This window comes from Gobio gobio (assembly GCF_949357685.1).
Source record: "Gobio gobio genome assembly, chromosome: 22".
NCBI lineage: Eukaryota > Metazoa > Chordata > Actinopteri > Cypriniformes > Gobionidae > Gobio > Gobio gobio.
Genome location: NC_137118.1, coordinates 34,326,930 through 34,349,234, shown reverse-complemented (window position 1 = coordinate 34,349,234; position 22,305 = coordinate 34,326,930). Strand labels below are relative to the sequence as shown.

The 22,305-nt window shown below is 38.6% G+C and overlaps 2 protein-coding genes across 6 annotated transcripts in view; one reads left to right on the top strand and one right to left on the bottom strand.

The window, feature by feature from the left end:
• nf1b (neurofibromin 1b) overlaps window positions 1–22,305 on the bottom strand; it is an 82,539-nt gene that overhangs the window by 5,778 nt on the left and 54,456 nt on the right. For 3 of the 5 annotated variants that reach the window (XM_079805420.1, XM_079805421.1, XM_079805422.1), the window contains 20 exons: window positions 13,788–14,220; window positions 13,362–13,702; window positions 13,071–13,273; window positions 12,565–12,758; window positions 12,149–12,289; window positions 9,795–10,074; window positions 9,493–9,707; window positions 5,458–5,519; window positions 5,201–5,342; window positions 4,894–4,995; window positions 4,666–4,806; window positions 4,198–4,324; window positions 3,979–4,110; window positions 3,720–3,879; window positions 3,483–3,640; window positions 2,747–2,869; window positions 2,556–2,674; window positions 2,238–2,338; window positions 2,007–2,149; window positions 1,608–1,654 (listed from right to left, as the gene is read on the bottom strand). In XM_079805420.1, coding sequence (XP_079661546.1) covers window positions 1,608–1,654; window positions 2,007–2,149; window positions 2,238–2,338; window positions 2,556–2,674; window positions 2,747–2,869; window positions 3,483–3,640; window positions 3,720–3,879; window positions 3,979–4,110; window positions 4,198–4,324; window positions 4,666–4,806; window positions 4,894–4,995; window positions 5,201–5,342; window positions 5,458–5,519; window positions 9,493–9,707; window positions 9,795–10,074; window positions 12,149–12,289; window positions 12,565–12,758; window positions 13,071–13,273; window positions 13,362–13,702; window positions 13,788–14,220 — 3,364 coding nt within the window. Of the gene's footprint in view, window positions 1–1,607; window positions 1,655–2,006; window positions 2,150–2,237; window positions 2,339–2,555; window positions 2,675–2,746; window positions 2,870–3,482; window positions 3,641–3,719; window positions 3,880–3,978; window positions 4,111–4,197; window positions 4,325–4,665; window positions 4,996–5,200; window positions 5,343–5,457; window positions 5,520–9,492; window positions 9,708–9,794; window positions 10,075–12,148; window positions 12,290–12,564; window positions 12,759–13,070; window positions 13,274–13,361; window positions 13,703–13,787; window positions 14,221–22,305 lie in introns of all 5 variants that reach the window. The other 2 variants (XR_013815626.1, XM_079805419.1) reach the window with 1 other exon arrangement.
• LOC307118305 (uncharacterized protein) lies at window positions 17,573–19,896 on the top strand. Its single transcript, XM_079803886.1, has 2 exons — window positions 17,573–17,824; window positions 18,880–19,896. The coding sequence occupies exon 2, from the start codon at window positions 18,884–18,886 to the stop codon at window positions 19,589–19,591; it is 708 nt and encodes a 235-aa protein (XP_079660012.1). The 5' UTR covers window positions 17,573–17,824; window positions 18,880–18,883; the 3' UTR covers window positions 19,592–19,896.

The following is a 22,305-nucleotide window of genomic DNA, read 5'->3' as shown; positions in this document are numbered from 1 at the left end:
GTTAATGACTCTTTTCCATTGCTTATCTTACCCACATAAGTGTGATTTGTGTGTATGCGTTTTTGTTAGGTTAGTTGTGTATGTGATTTAGTTAATAAAACTTGTGCACAATGCATGTTTGGTTCTAACTCCCTGCCTGCAAATAAACGGTCATTTAAATTATCGTTATATTATTATATTATATTATATTATTGTTACATGCTCTAAGCGCTGTAAATGCTAAGGAAGAATTATTTTTCTGTGGCCATGAAAAATACCCTTCTCTTAGAATTTATTAATCAATACTGAGGGTTCACAGGATGAACTAATTGATTGATTATGTTAATTATGTTAATGCAGCTACGTCAAGTTAAACTCATGAATTGATTAAAATATTCATAATTAATCATAATGAGTTATGAATCATTATGAATATTGAGCTAACTCGCTACAACACCATATTGCCAAAAGTTTTGGGGCGTCTGCTTTTACATGCACATGAACTTTAATGACATCCCATTCTTAATCCGTAGGGTTTAATAAGGAGTTGGCCCAGCCTTTGCAGCTATGACAGCTTCAACTCTTCTGGTAAGGCTTTCCACAAGGTTTAGGAGTGCGCTTATGGGAATATTTGGCCATTCTTCTAGAAGCGCATTTGTGAGGTCAGGCACTGATGTTGGACGAGAAGGCCTGGCTCACAGTCTCCGATCTAATTCATCCCAAAGGTGTTCTATCGGTTTGAGGTCAGGACTCTGTGCAAGCCAGTCAAGTCCCGCCACATTAAACTCGCTCATCCATATCTTTATGGACCTTGCGCAGTCATGTTGGAACAGGAAGGGGCCATCTCCAAACTGTCCCGCAAAGTTGGGAGCATGAATTTGTCCAAAATATCTTGGTATGCTGAAGCATTAAGAGTTCCTTTCACTGGAACTAAGTCAAACCCCTTACAAAACCCACACCATAATCCCCCCTCTACCAAACCTTACACTTGGCAGAATGCAGTCAGGCAAGTACCATTCTCCTGGAAACCGCCAAACCCAGACAGAGTCCAATGGCGACATGCTTTACACCACTGCATCTGATGCTTTGCAGTTTGGATGCAGCTGCTCGGCTATAGAAACCCATTCCATGAAGCTCTCTATGCACTGTTTTTGAGCTAATCTGAAGGCCTCACAAAGTTTGGAGGTCAGTAGCTATTGACACTGCAGAAATTTGGCAATTTTGCGCACTGTGACTGATTTTACGTGGCCTACCACTTCGTGGCTGAGTTGCTGTTGTTTCCAATTGCTTCCCCTTTGTTATAATACCACTAACAGTTGACCGTGGAATATTTAGAAGTGAAGAAATTTCACAAATGGACTTATTGCACAGGTGGCAACCTATCACGGTACCACGCTTGAATTCACTAAGCTCCTGAGAGCGACCCATTCTTTGAGAGATGTTTGTAGAAGCAGTCTGCATGCCTAGGTGCTTGATTTTATACACCTGTGCCCAAGGAAGTGATTGGAAAACCTGAATTCAATGATTTGGAGGGGTGTCCCAATACTTTTGGCAATATAGTGTATATATAAAAGATTATTGTTAATGTTTTTCTCTTGCATTTTGAGAACAAATTTTGTGTCACTTACCTTAGAGAAAGGACCAGCAAACCTCCAGAGTCCATTAAACCCAAAAGCTGTGGAGGTAAGTAAAAATGTTATAGATTCTGAGTACTCACTCACTAGACTCGGTGTACCCACTCAGTCACTCATTCATTGATTACAGGATGATTTTCACAGCTTCTCATTGGACTCTAGCAATCATAGATCCTTCATCTGCCCATCAGACTCTGACATTTACAGTTCAGACTCTCATATCTGCATATCAGACTCTGGCATCCACCTATCAGATTCTCACATTTACAGATCAGACTCACATCCACTGATCCTGCATTGCTCAAACTGAGTATCATCTCAATCCTTAATCAGATTAAACATGAAACTAGTTTTAGATGTGTGCATGTATACGAGAGATGTGAGATACTTTACTTTGCAGGTAGGACGTTTGGTACTGAGGTGGCGACTCTTCATGATAAACTACACTCTGCACAATTCCATGGACTGGGTTCAGAAGATTTGGGTCCTGACACAGTGACAACAAAGTATTAATCTTTGAATCCAGGAGGTTGTGACTGAAATAAAAAGCAAAACACAACAATGAGAGTCTAATTTCATCATTCAATGTCATATTTACTGAAGAGCAGGTACATTTGGACTTACACAACAGGAAAGACCTTTGGGAAGACAACACTGGCCTCAGCTAAAAACTCATACAGGACCCTCTGCTCAAATTCATCCGATGTGTTTTTCACCTGAGTGGCCTGAAAAATCATTCAATAATACAGATTTGTCAAAATTCAGAGGATGAATGCATGTTTAAAGGAAATGGCGGGTAGGGGGGCAGGAAGTAAGACGCAAGACTTCAGAGGAACAGAAAATGATAGAAAAAGTAACAAATATTTAAATCATAAATGCAAATTGATCTGTGAATGAGGAACTGAAAAAATATGTATTTATTCCGAGAAATAAAGAGATTACCAGCACAGTCAGAAGCAGCGCCTGGATTTTGGGATCTGTGAGAACTTCCTCATTAAGCAGAACATTGGACTCAGACACAGAGACCTTCCGCAAGTGGTGATGGGAGATTCTTGGAGTTTCTTTCAACAGGAAACAAAAAGTTATAAATGGATGCAAACATTGAGAATCATTCACACCTTTGTGACCCTCACCAATTTCATATTCATTTTCAGCCACTCTCCTCATCTTGGGCGGCGTTGTGATACCCGACTCCATTTCAGGCCTCTTCGGTGCTTTGCTGTCTGATATCAGGTGGTCAAAGCTTTTCCTGGTGCCTAAGGAAAACATTTTAAGAAAATTAAAATCACTATAACAAACTAATCTAATATTTAAAAGCATTAAGGTATACAACGATTAGGGATAACATTATGGCCACCTTCCTAATATTGTGTTGGTCACCCTTTTGCTGCCAAAACAGCCCTGAACCATTTTTGCATTGTGGCAGGGTGCATTGTTCTGCTGAAAGAGGCCACAGCCACCAGGGAATACCGTTTCCATGAAAGGGTGTACATGGTCTGCAACAATGCTTAGGTAGGTGTCAAAGTAACATCCATATGGATGGCTGGACCCAAGGTATCCCAGCAGAACATTGCCCAAAGCATCAGACCGGGAACACCCCACAAGAGTTGCAATTTTGGAGATGCTCTGACCCAATCGTTTAGCCATCACAATTTGGCCCTTGTGAAACTCGCTCAAATCCTTACGCTTGCCCATTTTTCCTGCTTCTAACACATCAACTTTGAGGACAAAATGTTCACTTGCAGCCTAATATGTCCCACCCACTAACAGGTGCCGTGATCAGTGTAATTCACTTCACCGGTCATAATGTTATGCCTGATCGGTGTACATACATATACTGTATATGACATTGTTTTCTTAATACATTACCCAGAAGCTTCTTTGTGTTGACCTGGGAGGGTTGCCCCATGTCCAGGCTCATGGATTTGCGTGTTCGTGGGCTGATCTGGCCCACTATGGGGTACTGGGCCACCAAGTACCGCTCTGAGACCTTCGGGGATGCCCACAGCTGGCATTCTCGCAGCATTCTGAATGACAAAGTTCATGATTTATGAACTAGTATGTAAAAAGTTAGCATTTCACAAAAGGTGATGGGTGTGAAGTTACCCTGATCTTCTGTCTAGGTGGTGCCTGCAGGCGGAATCCTCATGATGTACAGAGTACATATCCATGGGAACATTCTCCATGGTAACATCAGAGAGTAGCAACAACTTCCTGTGTTTCAGGCTGCAGCGGCTTCGCACTTCTTCTGACACTGGGAGGAGAGCTATACAAGTGCGCGACATTACTCACTATACTGGACCCTAAATAACCAACGTGAAGACAACCCAGAGAAGGAAAGGCGAGATAGCAGTGGTTTCCTTACCTGCCAGATATGCCACGCTCTGTGTGTTCACCTCAAACTTGTCACAGTTCAGGTGCTTTCCTACCAAGGCCAACAGCATGTGCAGGATACGGATGGTCCGTGCCACTGTGGTGGGGGAGGGGTGTCGGAACCCTGCCAAAACAAAACAGAAATTTGATAGTTTCCCAACCAACACACAAAACATTTGAATATTTTTTTGCATAAAACCTATTTATTTACCTTTCAGTAGGTGTCCGACCAAAGCAAAATTAAAGTTAGAGTTGAAGTTGAGACCTACAAAATGGTCCATCTGTTTGCAGTGCCATTCCAAAGGCTGACGAATCTCCATAAACACCTCCTCAGGACTCTGATAGATAGACGGGACAAATCCTTTCACTAGTTCTTTTTTTTAGTTGTTTCAATCACAAATCAACAAAATGTTGTTTGAAATGGTTTTAGATGGAGAATAGCATGCTACAATGTTAACTACAAAATGTCAACTTCCCAAAAATCTTTATTTTCAAGTACCCAAAAGCACATTTTTGGTTACTATTGCCACTGTAGAACTACCCTATTTGGAAGTGTATTTTTCAACCATGATTCATTTATTCTGCAACCGCTAATAAGAGGTGGTTTCCGATATAGTGTCGTCCTACATATGTTTGTATATGTGCTGCAATTTGACATGTAAGAGTGTTATATTAGAACCTTGTCGTTGAAGACTCGCAGACTATCAAGTGTGTGTAGGTTCTGTTCCAGCAAAGCGGTTCCGGCAGAGTACAGATTCACCTCGTCCAACTGCAGCACAGCCACAGCCACCCAGAAGAGCGCTTTGTGCATCGGTGAGTCCTGAACGAAACCCACACAGCTAAACAAGTCACACTGGCTCTCTTTCTCACACTCACACATTTTTAGAAAAGCACTGTAATTTAATACCTTGTTTAGTAGAGGCTGTAGTTTAGTGAGGGCAATGACGGTGGCTTCGATCAGCACCTGGCTATTACAGTTATCAGGACTCTTCAGGCAGCTCTCCAAACCCTGAGAATAAAAAACAAAAACAGTTCTTCTTAAATGACAGAAAACATCAAAGCTAGATGGCAACTGAGATGATGGGCACAGGATCATCTAATACTTTCCAGAGCAGAGCAAAAACAGTACACAGGACAGCTTATGGATTGACTCATTTTCATGACTAGCCCTTGTTTGCTTTAAAGGAAGACAGACAGTTTAGACAGGTTCTGACCCGGTCGATGCTGAGGAGAGGGCTGGCCTTGCTCAGGATCCGTATGATTTGTTTCATTTGGGTATGTGTGACCCGTTTACTGATGCAGCCAAATACCACAAGAGCCCGTGGCTGCAAGGATGGATTATATTGAAAGGCAAACCTGCACATTAAACACACACATACATGTTCATCATGAATCTGCATTGAAACTTCAACTTTTTATTAATTATTAATAAATTATTTAATGATTCATCTGTATAGAGCAGTTTGCATACTTCTGTGCCAGATCGGTCCACTGGTCCAGCCATTTACAGCCTGGAATGTCCCTCATACATGCCTAAAACACAAAGGGAAAAACCCAGTCAAACCCTGTGACGTACTTTTAACCAGTACGTAATGCTTACCAACACAGAAAAATATAGAGAAATGAAACCGGCAGATGCACAACATTTTATCTTTATTATGACTTCCAGTAATTAAACATCTTTATCCTGTGAACATGCAAAAGTTAAAAAGTTACTTCTAACAGATCTGCTAGCCCTTTGTTGAAATAGCATTGCACTATGTTACATCTTAACTATGGAAGTAAAATAATGCCAAATGTTTTTGAAACAAAAAAGCTTGTTGAAATGCACTACTTGAAGAAATATACATTGCATTAACCATGTTTGCATTTTAATGCATTGTATTTTTAGGGCTTGCATTTTTATGGGCTGAAATTCAACATGGTTGTATATTTAAGATGAAAAAATTTGCATTATTAAAAAAATTCAATAATCCATATTCACCTCTCAGATTTAATTTCCAAAATGCAAAAATACAACCTATAAGATTCATTTTATTTCGCTTTACAAATTCGCGTACACAAATTCGGTGGTTCAAATTTGACAGAAAATTAAACAGTTCACATCCGGGAACATAATCTCCATCTGCTGTTAGTCAACCTCACCAGCAGGTGGTGCAAGCGGCTGTTGACGAAGACCAGAGCGGTAGAGAGTCATTCATTCATTAAATGGATTTACAGAAATGGAGCAAGCGATACGTATTTGTGATGATTATCAGGGCCAGTATATATATGGAAAAGCTGTTAAAGACACAAAAGCTGTGTTTACATTTAAGTCTTCGCGGTTACTTAATTGCAGACTGTTAATTGTGGTTTTAAACTACTCTTTATTGTCAGAATATGACAAACGCTTCATGTTTTTTAGTTCCTTACACTTTTCCAGTAATTTTTCCTGTAATTTCCAGTAATTTTTTCAATTTCTTAATAGAAAAAATGAATGTCTTAGGTTTCCGCATGTGCTAACGGGTGATATTGTTTCTAGTCATGAAACTGATTTTGGCATATATCTTCAGCTGCAGTATTAATAATATTACACGGTTCGTCTTAGAAATGCACATTTGACAGTGAGTTGACAGTAGTAGTAGTTAGGAGTTAGATGTACATTTATGTTCATCAACAAAAACACGGAAAACACTGTAAAAATGGTAACAACCTCATTTTTATATGGTAAAATTTAAATATATGACTGAGTTTTATTAAAATGAACCATTGGTCTTCCATAGTATCATAGATTTTTAGATCATGATAAACACAGTTAAAAACACGCATATTAGGGTTGTGCCGATGGACGATATCATCGCCACCATCGTGATGCCACGCCCCCCATTGCGAGTCTTGTTGTGAGTGCAACGCACACTAAATCCTCTTCTATAGTTAAACTAAAAACTTAGCAGGGATTGCTCTGTAAATTAAATTGAGAATAAACTAATGCATATATTCTATTTTAAATACTGTAGTCTATGCCAGATATAGCCTACATTTTGAAATAATAAACGAGGCTCAAACATCCATTTCATAAGCATGCGTGTTTATTTCAGCACTTCCGTCAGTGAAACAACACACCACAGCCTGTAAAACATTTAAACAATTATCAGTAAATAATGGTAACCTAAAGAATATAAGAAAATGTAATATTAGTAAAAAAAAGAAAGAAAAGTAATTTCCCCTCAAGGATGCCATATACCGCTCTGCGCGAGATGAAACACGAGCTGGACACCTTCTCAAATATCTTCATCTTCATGTGTGTTGCAAAGCAACACTTGTTGTAAAGGTTCTGAAGAGCAAATGTTATCTTCCACAGGGTCAAGACATTTAAGCTATGTTTGATTATTCATTGCCAGAGAAAACGAAAGTAAAATGGCCTGTGTGTGAAATGCGCTATTCAAATAAACTTGACGCTTCTTACCAAGTCTAATAACAAGCACAAACTGTGTTAAATAAAATTAAATAAATAGGTAGCCTATTCGTCCTACAGTGTTTTTCTACTTTCCCACAGTAAAGGACTTGAATGGGTAGCCTAATAGACTTAATTATAAAAAAAACGAAAGGAAGAAACGTTTATAATTCCCTGCGAAAATGGGTGCGACGCGAGTGAAGATTTGAGAAAAGAAACGAGATGTCCATGTGGGATAAAATGGACTAAAGTTAAGCCTATTGTTAAAATTCACGGAAATCGCAAAACAGCATAAAAAAGCTGACAAATCTTAAATTGGGCTCAGCCTACCGCTCTCATTCGGCATGAATCCATTCATGGCTGCAAATTTATTTCCTTTGTAAACAAAGCTTTGTTCTTCACTCTGTATTATTCACGTAAAACAGCATTCACATACAAAACACTGGGTTAGTAACGAAATTATAGTTTTGAAGTAGAAAATATTATTTATGTAAAGAGATATATTAAAATAAAAAGAGCACAACTCTTCTTAAGTGGAAGGAAGCTACTTTTTTCCCTCACGTGCAAGCGCGGATGAGTAATTATTTGGGTTAGTTAAATAACGAAATTATATAGTTTTTAAGTAGAAAATAGTAAATACTATTTTCTACTTAAAAACTATATAATTTCGTTGTGTAAAGAGATAGTAAAATACAGATATAGTAAATTATATATTTGTATTAATAAAAAAAAGACGATATCATCGTCCATCACAATGTTTTACTGTAAACATCGTCAACTGCCAATTTAGGAGACATCGCCCCACCCTAACGCATATAGCTCTTCACTGCCATGGTCAAATGTATCTAGGCTATATGGTTTCTATGGTATTTGTTTAGTAGCCTATAAATGCACAAATAAAAATACTGTAATAATATTCCATTACTCCTTTAATACATGTCTAAATTAATAATATAATAATTCTATATGAATATATACCACATTTCTAAATGAATATATCCCACATTTCTAAAACAGTACCATGGTGCAGTTAGTGTCAGAACAGTAAATCCATGGTAAACTATGGAAAAGATCGAAAATCCTTCTGACTGTATCATTGAGCACAGCGTTTCTCTTGATTGTCAGCGCTGTTTTGTCTGGCTTTAAAATAGTTTAAATCACCGAGACATTTGTGTTTTTCACTAAATGCACGTGCTTCTCACTGGATCTCACTGCGCTGTTTAGTGTTGCGTGACCGATCAGAGTAAACGGATCTGCTGAAGTGAGCTCGCGCTGCGCTGCCGTTTGTACTTTGACCCGAGCCGTCTGTGTGGCGCAAATGAGTACCAATTTGTGCTACCTTTTATCAACAAATTCGTCGTCTTTGGATGATGACTCAATGATGAGTTTCACTTTTGATTTAAAGTTTGTCACCGCTTTCACTCATTTTTTCCTTCTCGTGTCGAGTTTTCTTTGCCAGTAGAGCGTGCAGTACTTTTGATGTGCAAGTTAAAAGCTGCATGCTGACTGGCTCTGACTGGCTGTTGTCAGGTTTATTTCTGCTGTGCGATTGGGTGTTAGAGTAATCTATATTGGGTAAAAATGTCCAGAGCTTATCATCGTTATCGGCATAAATTTTTCCGCGATTCGATATGATATTGTTTATCGGCCCAGCCGTAGTTTCTCGTGACAGTGAACTGTTGAATTTTCCGTCAAATTTGAAACCCTGAATTTGTTGAAGCAAATTTGTAATATTCACATCTTAAATATACAACCATGTTGAATTTCAGCCCATAAAAATGCAAGCCCTAAAAATACAATGCATTAAAATGCAAGCATGGTTAATGCAATGCATATTTTTTCAAGTAGTGCATTTCAACAAGCTTTTTTGTTTCAAAAACATTTGGATTTATTTTACTTCCATACTTCCAGGCAACAAGTGTCCACACTAAATACTAAAAATGCTGTGCAAAGCAACAAAAATAGCTATATAGAGCAGGATTTTGTATCAATATGATGTTTAAAAGTCTTTCCGTCTACTTAAGATGGAAGAGATATGATTTATGGCTTGATGCTTTACGAGGTATAACGTACCTCCATGATCTCCAGCAATGCTTCGGTAACCGTCTCCAGGGATGACAGAGCAAAGGTCTCTCTCTCATAGGAGCCTGGAGAGAAAGAACGATCCCTGTAGCTGGAACGAAAGGCAATGACCGCAGCCGATTTGACCTTGCTGATGCCGAACAGCAGGTAGAACTTTGGCAGGGAGAACTCTGTCAGACTTAGACGCAACACCTGCTTGGTCTCCTCTGCACAGCAGAAAAACAAGACGTTTCAGTAATCAATAACTCACTGATGCATGAAAACATCTCTCTAGGGCATTGACATCCGCTTACCGCTGAAGCACAGCTGGGAGCATGTGCAGAGGGAATGGATGATGTTGATAACCAAGCCATGCGTGGATGCCCGCAGCGACAGAGGCCCCGTGGCCACCAGCAGGGTCACAACATGGAAGAGGTAGGGCAGGTGGGCGGCTACATCCAGAGAGTTGTTGAAGGACAGCATGAGCATGTACCTGGCCAGGATGGCGATGTCATCCCACATCAGGTGCTGCTCCAACGTTGGTGTGGGTGATAGACACGTCTTATCGATGATTTTACACATCCGAATGATCACCTGTGGGTAAGTGCGACGGCATAATTAATTAATAATAATAATTTAGAAGAGAGAACAGTTGTTACCGCAGACTAAAACTATTAAAAATAGGTTTCAGTAAATGGAAAAAAAAGTTAAAATAAAACAAGTTGAAAAACTTAAACTTAAACTAAACTAAAACATAAATAAAAAACAAGCACTGAAGAAAAAAAAAATGACAAAAGCACAAAATTACTAAAATTTAAATGAATTTTTTTAATATAAAAATTAAAAAGCTAATTCAAATGATTAAGAAATACTATAATAGAATATATAAATAATACTAAATAACAACCGACAGCTCAATATATAAAAACACTGAAGAAATTAAATTACAAAAACATATTTCCTGTTTCCAATTAACAGGAAAACCAGCAGTCAGGGAATTGTTCTGCTTGAGAATTAAGAAGTTGTTTCAATGAAATATTCATATGTTAAGTCTGTCTGGTTCACAGAACCCAGCTGAGCTCAATGAGCCAACATCAAGTCCATGACCTGAGTGCCATCAACTATCTCTCATGACAAAGAGAGAGAGAAATAGAGACAGGCCGACCAGAGTGGTTAAAGAGAGCAAGAACAACGGCGAGAGAGGAAGAAACCAACCAAACCACATCTGTGAGTCACACTGTGCTCATAGAATTACAGCTCTAGTTCAGGGATGCAAATGGGTGAGGGGTAAAAAAAAAAAGGTGAGAACATTGCGTGGGTAGAGAAAACATTGTCTGAGGTCAGGACACCTTTTTTTTCAAGACACTATTAAGTATCTTTGCATCTGCCTGAAAACTAATTCTAACAGGTAATGGTGCGTTCACACTAGACGCAAATGGAGCGTTTCACGCGAGTGATTTACATGTTAAGTCCATGTTAAGTTACATGTTAAGTCAATGCAAAGACGCGAATAGACATTCTGCGGTGCGAATTGAGCGTTTTTGACGCGTGATTCGCACGAATGCCGCAAATCGCGCAAGTTGAAAAATCTGAACTTTGGTGGATAGGAGCTTGCTCTAGTAGTGACAACAATGAGGACAGAATCAATATGTGGATCCCCGGAGCTGTACGATACATCTTCATACTTTATAGAAACAGGAATAAAAAGGATCTTGCTTGGAAGAAAATGAGTGAGGAGGTCGGACAGTCTGGTTAGTTGTAAAAAACGCTCTTTACTCAATTTGAGCTATATATACATATGGAGACAAGCTAGCTAAAGCCGGCAAATTGAGCTTATTCGCCGTATTTTAAAAGAATCCATGTCAGCCATTTCACAACGAGACGAGCCGGCTGGCAGAAGCCCCTCCCATGATGATGTGAATTTATGTCTGTTGTGAAGTGAATGTCACGCGCGAATGAAGCGAGTAAACTCAAAATGTTCAAGCGTCCAACTACACGCGAATACTGCGATTTATTCGCTTCATTCGCATCTGGTGTGAATGCACAGTAAGAGGTAAGAAAGTTTTTGTGTTTTATGTAGGGCAAAACAACCCTTTATAAAACACACAAAAAAGGATTCAATAGATGTGGGAGCTGAATACATAAACAAAACAAAAACAAGAAGACAACAACCAGATAAAATGTATGTTGGAAATCATCTTAGCTTCTTTATTAACACTCAAAACTGAAAACTGAAGATCCCACTGGTTACAAATGCATCAATATGGGATACTTTGTACACCATCGAAAGTTAAACCCTATTTTTTCTGACGTTTAGCCACGAGAATTTCAAGGGCCTGCTTCCTTTGTTTTGCTGCATGTCTTGGCCGTTTTTCTTTGACGCATTTATTTTTATTTATTTTATTACCTTATTACCTTGTAATGTCACTTCACAAAATGAGAAAAAAAAGATCCCCCCCTCCCCCAAAACACCTTCTCATCGGATCTACGCAAATCTCGTAGGTGACCTATTTTGATCTCAAAAAGGTGAATTCTCACCTAAAGGTGAGGAGTTTGCATCTATGCTTGTTACAGCATCATATGTTGCAGTTTTACATGTTCAGAAGCATTCTCAAAATTTGGTCCCATTTATATTCACTCTCACAAAGTGTGTGTGTATGAACATCACCTTGCTAGACACCAGTTTGACGTTGCCAGAGGCCAAAGCGACTGCGGTGTCTGCCATTACTTCAGCTTTGATGGATCCAAGACCTCCCGTCGCACTGGTTTTTATAAAACTGTCCAGAACTACATCAAGTAGATCTGTTATCTGTAGACACAGGAAGCTACCATCAGCTCAACATTGGCATGAGTAATGCTCTCTAAAGTCGAATTAATTGCAAACACAACAGTGCAAGTAAAAATATTTAAGGAAGTGCGTGCTACATGAACACGACCGGGAACCCACGAATAGCAATGTGTGTGCACGTGGTTTCACCATGCAGCCATTGGTAAGCCTTCACACCTCCCCAGCAAAACCCTGAATAAGATCAATTCTGTTAATTCTGTTACATTAATATATAATTTTAAGATTATTTCTGTTACCTGTCCCAAGCTCCCCCAAATCTTGGCCTGAATAGATGGATACATCTGCTTTTCATTGATCGTCATTGTAATGAGTTTGTCCAGAATTGCAGTAACTCGTTGGCGCTTGGCATCGTCACTGTGCTTGCAGAAGCGTACCAGGTTCAGCAGCCAAGGAGTCATGTACTCCAAACACAGGTGCTTTAGTTCTATACCTGCATACATGGAGGAACGTCATTGGTTAGCAGAAAACTTCCATACTTGAGTGCTCCTGGACCCTGCTGTGCTAAATACTCCTCATCCTTATCTCTAGACAAACCGTTCATTCTTGTAGACATAACTGAAAAAAAGCAAATACACAGTCGGTATAAACATTTGTGGACTAATGATGCCTTTTAGTAGCAGTTGAAAGTAGGAACTTCCTATTAGGAATTCAAGGCGAAACAGAATGCGAATAATGATCCGAAACAGCTGGGGATCACCAGGGTCTTCTGAAAGTTTAATTAAGGGCTTAATGGGGCACTAACTGGACTTGCTGAAACCAGAGATACACTCCTCCAGGAACTCCAGGGTCAGGTGAGGCTCATTAGCTGCTAGAGTCTTGCTAATGGACACGATGAAAAGGGTGTTATTGGCAGGGATGCAAAGGCCAGAGGTCTCCAAAAGTTGGCCTTCAATCTTCAGGTTGAAGGTGCAAGTTAAGGCACACAGGAGGTTATAAGCGGCAGACCTTTTAACAAAACAGAGAGAAACATAAATATTCAGGAATACACTGGTAAATATCAGACAGCTGTTGTATAAATTGTATAAATCATCACCTTAAACTGGGGTCAGAGCTGCCCAGGTTGAGGAGGGCGATGTTGAGAAGGGTCCCCGGCACATCTTTGGGCCTGATCTTGGTGTGCTGGGGGATGGAATCGGGCTGGGAGAGCTCCCAGCGCGTACGGATGTGGATAATCGAGTGAACTATGCTCTCACACTCCTGGTGCATGAAGGTCAATGGCGTACCCTGGTTAGCGATGGTTAGCGTGAACTGATTTTCATCCACTAGGCAGATCTCTTCAATCTCTGAGGCGTAGTAGATGTCGTTGAGGAAGACAGACTGACCCAAGACTCGTGTTCGTTCGGCTGAGGTCACCTGCACTGCCGTACTGCCCACCTGGAGAAGAGAGAATCAAATCTATTGAAATAAAACATAAAAAAGGGAAGCCGAGCTAAGTATTCATGTATTCGTCTTCACACACCTTAATGGACACTTTGGTGTCTTTGTGGGCCAGTTTTAGGGCATTGTGAAAGACCTTCAGGTCTTCTTCTAGTGCAAGAGTAGCTGCCGGAAGCTTCTGTTCCTCTGGTTCCACATGCTCAGCCAGCCGTGTGGGTGAGTCAATGAACAGTAACTTCTTACTGCCCTTGAGGCCCGTCAACAGTCTCTCATGGTATTTGGTGTATTCTCGTACCCATGTATTACAGTTATAGATGTAGATGGCGGCCACGTTCTCATAAGCAAAACCCGGAAAGACAACAAACCATTTGGAGAGGAAGTCGGTCTTGAAGCGATTGCTAGGGCCAGCATGCGTCAAGTCCACCACTAGCTCGTAGGGTTTGGCGTAGTAAGGTTTGAGGGTAAGAAGCACGTGATATATGAGCAAGTCCCCATTTATCTGGCCCGTCTTGAACCTGTGAGGGAGATGAAAATAGAAAGTCAACCTAACAGAAATAAAGGCCTGCAAACCCACTGAACGCTGTTATTTTAAGATGAATAACTAGAAAAAGGAAAACAAACTTTGATGCTTGCTTGATAAAGCCAGAGAGTGTTTTCAATGGTCATATAAACTTGCGTTTTGAAGGTTATAGAAAAGAATAAAACTTCTAGACTAAAATCATGGGCAAATCACCTATGACATGCACTGGTTCATGATTAAAAAAAGAAACGCTGTGAAATGTCTTTACTAGGAGTGTACAATACATACAGTTGTTGTCAGAATTAAATTAAGTAAATATGAACAAAGTAGCCTGTAAAAATACATCTGCATTGTTAATCCTTTTGATCTTTTATCAAAAGAATTAACAAAAATCTAACCTTTTATTGAAGTAAAAGAATTGAAAATGTGGGGAAAATCTCTTTATGAAATAAACGTTTTCCTCCAAAACATGTTGGACATAATTATTGGCACCCTTTTACCCTTTTCAACCTCATTTTCTAAAGATAACAGCTCTTGAGTCTTCTCCTATAATGCCTGATGAGTTTGGAGAACACCTGACAAGAGATCAGAGACAATTCCTTCATACAGAATCTCTCCATATCCTTCAGAAACCCAGCTCCATGTTTGTGCTTCTTCTCTTCGGTTCAGCCAACTCATTTTCTATAGGGTTCAGGTCAGAGAACTGGGATGGCCATGGTAGAAGCTTCATTTTGTGCTCAGTGACATGTTTGTGTTGATTTTGATGTTTGTTTTGGATTATTGGCCTGATGGAAGATCCAACCATGGCCCATTATACGATTTTTGCGGTCAGGTTTTGTATTCTAGTATTTACAAGAATCCATTATGCCATGAATCTGAAGAAGAGGTCCACGACCGCCAGCAAAGAAATAGGCCAAAAATTTCTCAGATCCAGCAGTATATCTAACCGTGGGCATGGAGTACTTTTTATCCTTGTTTACATCCAGTCGTGTGTCTGACAACTGAATGCTGGAGTTTCTGGATGAGCGGGAGAATTTTTCTTGAAACTCTCCCGAACAACTTGTGGTAATGTAGCGGTTGTTTCATAACGTTTTTTGTCTTTCTGACCCCAAAAACTCAACTAATCTCTGAAATTCTCCATCTGTGATCCTTGGAGAGTTTTTGGCCACTCAAACTTTCCTACTAACATTAGGACGATATAGACACATCCTCTTCCAGGCAGATTCGTAACATCTTTAGAAATCTTATAATGGGCCATGGTTGGATCTTCCATCAGGCCAATGTTCCAAAACACACATCAAAATCAACACAAAAATGTAACTGAGCACAAAATGAAGCTACTGACCTGAACCCTATAGAAAATGGTGCTCGCCTACAAAGCAACCACTGGCCCTGCACCAATATACCTAAACTCGCTTGCGTTCTGCAAGTGAACGACGCCTCATGGTGCCATCCCAAAGAGGCAGGAAATCACTCTCACTGACCTTTTCTTGGACCGTACCCACCAGGTGGAACAACCTGCCCATCTCAATTCGAGCAGCCGAGTCTGTAGCCATTTAAAAAAAACTTCTAAACACACATCTTTTCCAGCAGCAACCTGACCAATAAAGACTAGCACTTAACTATTCTATTATTTTTTATGTTTGCGTTTAAAAAATAAATACAAAATCTGTACTGTACTATGTGTACTCCGCTAGATTAATTGATACTTGTTACAGCACTTGCATGCTGTTGCCCCTTGTTTGTTTAGTTGCTTCTATTGCTCTCCTCATTTGTAATTCGCTTTGGATAAAAGCATCTGCTAAATGATTAAATGTAATGTAATGTAGTTGACTGGAACTACTTAATTATTGCCCTGATAGTGGAAATGGGGATTTTCAATGCTTTAGCGATTTTCATATACGTGTGAACAAAATTATCAACCATCTTTAGCTGCACATCATCATATTCTTTGATTTTACTCATTGTGATGGATGATTAAGGGAATTTTGCCTTTGTGTCATGTTCCAAGTCACCCTGGTATGCTAAAATAAAAAAAAAATGAATGGGAATATACTTCAAAGATATTTTACTCATAAAAAAATTCTAGGGGTGCCAATTATTGTGTCCATCGTGTTTTGGAGAAAAACATTTATTTCGTAATGTGATTTTCCCTCCCTCTTTTACTACAAATGAAAAGTTAGATTTTTGAGAATTATTTTAATTAAAAGATCAAAAGGAGAAAACAATGCAATTTATTTTTACATCCACATCTAGAGAGTGGATACACTCTGTGATGTAGCCTTTTCAGTTTAGGTTGGACTAGCGCATGTACGTATTTAGAGTGTATGCAATCACTGTGTGATTTATTCTATTATGATGCAGTAAAAATGCCCCTTTATGACCAGGAGTATTTGCCTTCTAGGCTATATATCATATGATATAGGAAAGCAATCACACAAAGAGTGCCGTTTTTCCACAAATATCAGCACGACTGCAAAGGTGATATCGAATTTATACAACGGTTTAATAAACAATTAAGTGACTTACATTTTAGACACAATTTTGTCAATAGGTTTAGTCACGATAGTGTCCGTTTTGTTCCATTTCACTGATGAAAATAATTCCAAACAAAGCCACAGCAGAACTGTTTTTGTCTCTGAGTACCACACAGAGGTGTTTCATTACTGAATGAATCAGTTCATTTTAACGAATCGGTTGAATGAATGATTCAATGACACACTTATTAAGAAAGTCAAATGCTTCCTGAAACGATGAGCCAATTGAAAAAATTGGTTGAATTCATGACTCATTGATTCGCTCAATAACACTGACTTGCTGGTTACCTACTGGCTGTTTTAGTTTCATATTTAAAGTATCTTTTCAATTTTAAAATCATTTCATATATCATATATTTTAAAACATCACAACATTATTTATGCATTTGTAACTGCAGGTTAAATGCATTTATGTCACCTCTGAGCTGCATTGAACAGTCCGTGTAAATACATCTAAATGACACTTCAGATTCATCTTCCATGTTTCCTGTATTAAATAATTTGACATAATAAAGGATGCATAGGCTACATTTAATTAGGCAAGAAAAAAAGCCCTTATAAATGTAAAAAAAAATTGTATGTAAAAGATTTAAACTTATTGGAAAATGTTGTTTCCAATAAAACTTTAGGAGTCAGCCGTCCATGGCAGTCCTAAACCTGCCACGGTACCAGTACAATAACACACTCAGCAAAATACTGTCTGATCACGGTTACCGCCAAAATCCCAGAACATATCGAGATATAATTTTTGTCAATAACGCACACCCCTCGTCTTTACACATATTACTAGCCTTGAATAGATGTGACTAAAGCCACAATGAACCAAGCCACACATTGGTTAATGTGCATGTCTAATATAAGAGCCGAAGCAGAAGTGAAAGTAAAGGCAGGAAACTTGTCGCTGGTTAATGAGTGTGTGTGCACCTGCAGGCTCGGCTTTAAAATGACCACTTCTCAAAAATAGTGCACACTTCTCTAGTGCTCTAATTTACAGCGTGAACACATTCACACAGAGTTATTGAAGCCTCTTCAGATAACAGAACCTCAGCATAAACCGAAAAGGTAAGAAACCATTTACTTTGAAATTGAGGAGCTTGAAGCTCATAAATAAAACAATTTATAGTCATTTTATTAAAAAAGGCTCACAAAAACTAATTTAAGTTTAAGTTAAGATTTAAGTGATAAAAAGTATATACATTTAGATATATAATAATATACTAAGTTACATACACTTGTTTTTGACTCTGTAGATGTCTCAAAAATAAATGAAAATGTGTAGATTTAAGAGTTATAAATAATATACAATAGTGGCCTAAAGTGATGTAAAGTGATATTTGATATATGACCCTCCAAGTTCGATTAACCCATCAAAATATGAGGAAAATGCTTTATTATTATTATTATTATTAATAAAAAAATTAATATGAGGGAATAATAACTTAATAACTAAAGGTTAAGGTATTTATCTAACAAAATTATTTGTCAAAAAAGGCAAAATTCACCTACATAGATTTTATTTTAGTATGAAAATAATAGCAATAATTATAAAAATAGTAATAGTAATAATAATAATAATAATAATAATAATAATAATAATGTATAGAAAAAAAAAAAGATTACCGGAAAAAAGCATACATTGACTACAACATAATCAGTCATTAATATTTAGTTAGTTCTTTTTTTGCACGTGTTCATAATTTCTTTGTAGGACCGCCTGGCCAAAAGTGGTCATCACTTTTGGGCACTACTAAATATTTTATATATATAAAAATTTTAATGTATACATATATATGTACATATTATTAATATATACAGAATATTAGAATATAAATAAAAATAGTATTCTTTTTTTATACATATTAATATTTATACACTTGTTTTTGAGACCGTATGTTCCAATATGTCACCAATAGTCAATGTTTTAATTGGTAGAAAAAGTGGGTTAAAGTATTAAGAAACACGTTCATTTGATTTTGAAAATGAATTTTCTAGCAGCAACTGATTTTGACAGAACAATTCAAGTATATATAAATGATTAATATGGTGTATAGCTTATTTATAAGAAATTTAACAGAAAATAAAATAACAGAACTTCTCCTTTCTCTTATATTTCACAGAACCATGATAAGCCCCAGAATCACTTGTTTTGTGTACTTTGCATTGCTCTTCGGAACAGCACATGCTAACAAGACAGCTATCACCAACACAACCAATTCAGTCACACAAAATAACAATTCACCTATAATAGAAGCCAGTACTCACATACCATCATCCATCCAAACTTTACTGAAAATGACACCAACATCTGTACCAACATCTGTACCAACATCTGTACCAACAAAGCCTCAACAATCAGTCTGCACACCGGCCACTCCTGAACCCATTAAAGGACAGTGTATCTTCTTACTGCCAACTGGAGATAGTCTGCAACTGGTTGTGGTTGCTCTCACAGTGGGCTGCATGACATTGCTGCTGACCACACTGATATGCGCCTGCCAGGTTTGTCACCTGAGAGGACTCATCTCTAGTCTCCATCTTCGTCACAACAGCGTTGACCTACGTGCCATAAGAGAAAAGAGTGAATCACCATACAGGAATGAAGGCCAAGTGGACGGGCAGCCAACTGAGACCTGCATCATGCTATCAGAGGTCACCACAGCACAAAAGGAGAGTAGAGAGGATGAGGAGAGAGTTCTGGGGAACAAGACAGAGGAGAACAAAGACACGCAGCAGCCCAGTACCATGAAGGACCCGAATGGAGACTTCACCCAGGAGAACAGTCATGAGCCTGCTGCAAAAGCACCAGAGAGCTCCGACACAGGGGTGTGATCACGATTGGACACTTTGAACAAACCGGTGTCACAACTCCCCCTGCTGGCATTCAATGTCTGCATCTGCTTAAAATGTAACTTATCTTCTGCAAGAGACTCAAAAAAAGGTCTGAAATCTAAAAGTACGGTTCTAAGACTGTTAATAGAAACTTATATAAAAAAGACTAAAATGTCAGCACTGAAAAATCCTGCAAATAAGCCTTTGTCACTCTCAACATTGTATGACCATGTTTCACCAGCCAAAAGCATTTATGTTGTCTGTATTTTTTTAAATAATAAAATCTGTATTTTGTTCATACTGCCAAAAATCTTTTTCCTAATAAGTCTAAACATCCTTAAATGAGATATATATACACTTGAGAAACAAAAATATGTAAGATAAAACTAGTTTTTGGAGAATGTATCTATTTATTTAACAGTGTAAATAAGTCAGAATCATAGACTATAAAAAATCCTCCACATATAATTTAAATGGATAAGTTATAAAAAAAATTTCCCCTCGCTAACAGTTGTCACGATGGGCAAAATTTGCTGTATCGACCAAAACTTTAATTATGGCCCGAGCACCAATGGTGTGAAGACCCTATTGGAATTGCTGTCTATTATATGAAATTAATGGCATTTTTGAGGGCCTAAAAATGCTCGAAAACTCGTGAAACTTTGCGCACGCGTCAGAAGTGGTGAAAATGTACGTCTGATGTGGGTTTTAGAATTAGGTGTTGAAAAATGGCTCAATATCGCCACCTACAAAATTTCAATTAAGCACCGTTCGGTAGACACATGTAACAGCCCAAAACCTACAAAAAAGTCTCAAGGAGCAAAATCTGAAAACCCAACAGAAAGTGAGATATTTTGAATTTTCTCTGCAAAATCTTTGCAGCTTTTGTCCTTTCCAGACGTTGTACTTTAACAAACTCCTCCTAGAGATTTAACCAGAACATCATCATATTTGCACAGTCTAATCTAAAGGCCTTTGCGACGTTAAATTATGAAGATCTTGGAGTTTTCCCTGAAGGGCGTGTCCCTGGCGGCCTCACAAAGTTCAATGTTTTGCCACGAAACAGTAACTCGGGCATACAATGTCCGATCTGCCCCAAACTTCACGTTTTATTAGAGTCCTGGCCTGAAGACATCTACATTCAGTTAATGTCATAAGTCGTTAAAGTTGACCAGTTGGCAACAGGAAACGGCATGTTTTACATTGTGATTAGCTTCTCATAGATTTAACCAGATCAACATCATATTTGGTCAGTCTAATCTTTGAAATTGCAAAGATCTTGAGTTTTCGCTGAAGGGCGTGTCAGTGGTAGCCTGACAAAGTCTGATGTTTCGCCACGAAACAGGAAGCTGTTGTAATTTAGGTATATACAATGTCTGATCTGCCCCAAACTTCACATGTTTGATAAGAGACCTGACCTGTAGACATCTACATGCCAATATTCAGTTAGTCATAGAGCCACCTGCTGGCAACAGGAAATGGCATGCTTTACACTGTAATTCACTCCCTGAAACACATTTGAATATGCTACAAAGTACCAAACATGCTAGAAACACGTTAAATCATGCATCACTTGGCTAAGTACTAATGTATGCAATTAACGCCACGAAACAGGAAGTTGTTGTAACTCAGGCATACAATGTCCGATCTGCCCCAGACTTCACGTTCGATAATAGTCCTGCCCTGAACACATCTACATGACAGTATTCAGTTATAGTAATAGCGCCACCCACTGGCAACAGGAAGTGACATGTTTAACACTGTGATGCACTACTGGCAACATACTAAAATATGCATTTGAGTACTAAACGTGCTAGAAACATAAAAAAAAGCCAGCAACACTTAGCTGAGTGCAAAAGCATGCTATTATCATCATGAAACAGAAAGTTGCGGTAACTCAAGAATACAATGTCGAATCTGCCTCAAACTTCACGTGTTTGATAAGTGCCCTGGCTAGAAAACATCTACATGCCAAAATGTAATTATAGCAGGGTTGCCAACTTTCACGCATTTGGCGTGAGACACACGTTTTCAGGCTCAGTCTCACGGTCTCACTCTGCCCAACTTAATCTCACGCCAAATTGCCAAACCTGCTTTTGATATTAAACAAAGTCTAAGCTTTTACATTTTATCAAAGTTTTAATATGAAATTCAAACAATAAATACCGCTTTGGCGCACTTAATGTGGCATAACAGTTAAAGCCAGAGCAGAGTTGCGACATGCTTTCATCTCGTGGTGGCGTGCGCGGTCACGTGGTTCATGGAGCACTCAATACTTTTATCGCTGTGTCAATACATTTGAATGGCTTAAGCGGATAGACGACAGCTTCATGATACAGGTGTTTGCATCAAGTTTTGGTAAACAGTACAGCATAGTGTGCATTGATTATTACGTCAACCATATTTACAGGATCATTTTACTATGGAGAGTGATGGAGATCCAACATTGTTAACATTAATGTTAATGTTTTTCCGCGAGCAAATCACTCCGCCCTCCGCAGAAGTAGAGCAGTGCTGCGCCTTCTGAGAATATAGTCCCCAGTGTGTATACGTTTATAATATGGCTGTGTCTCATGTAACCTTGTTATTTGTACACGCTGTGACTATACACATCACACAACATGTAAATAGGAAAATGTTGGTGTTATTTTGTCACTTATTGAGCAGTAGGCTAGATGGAGCCATATACCTCCACTCTTTGTGCTAAGCTAGGC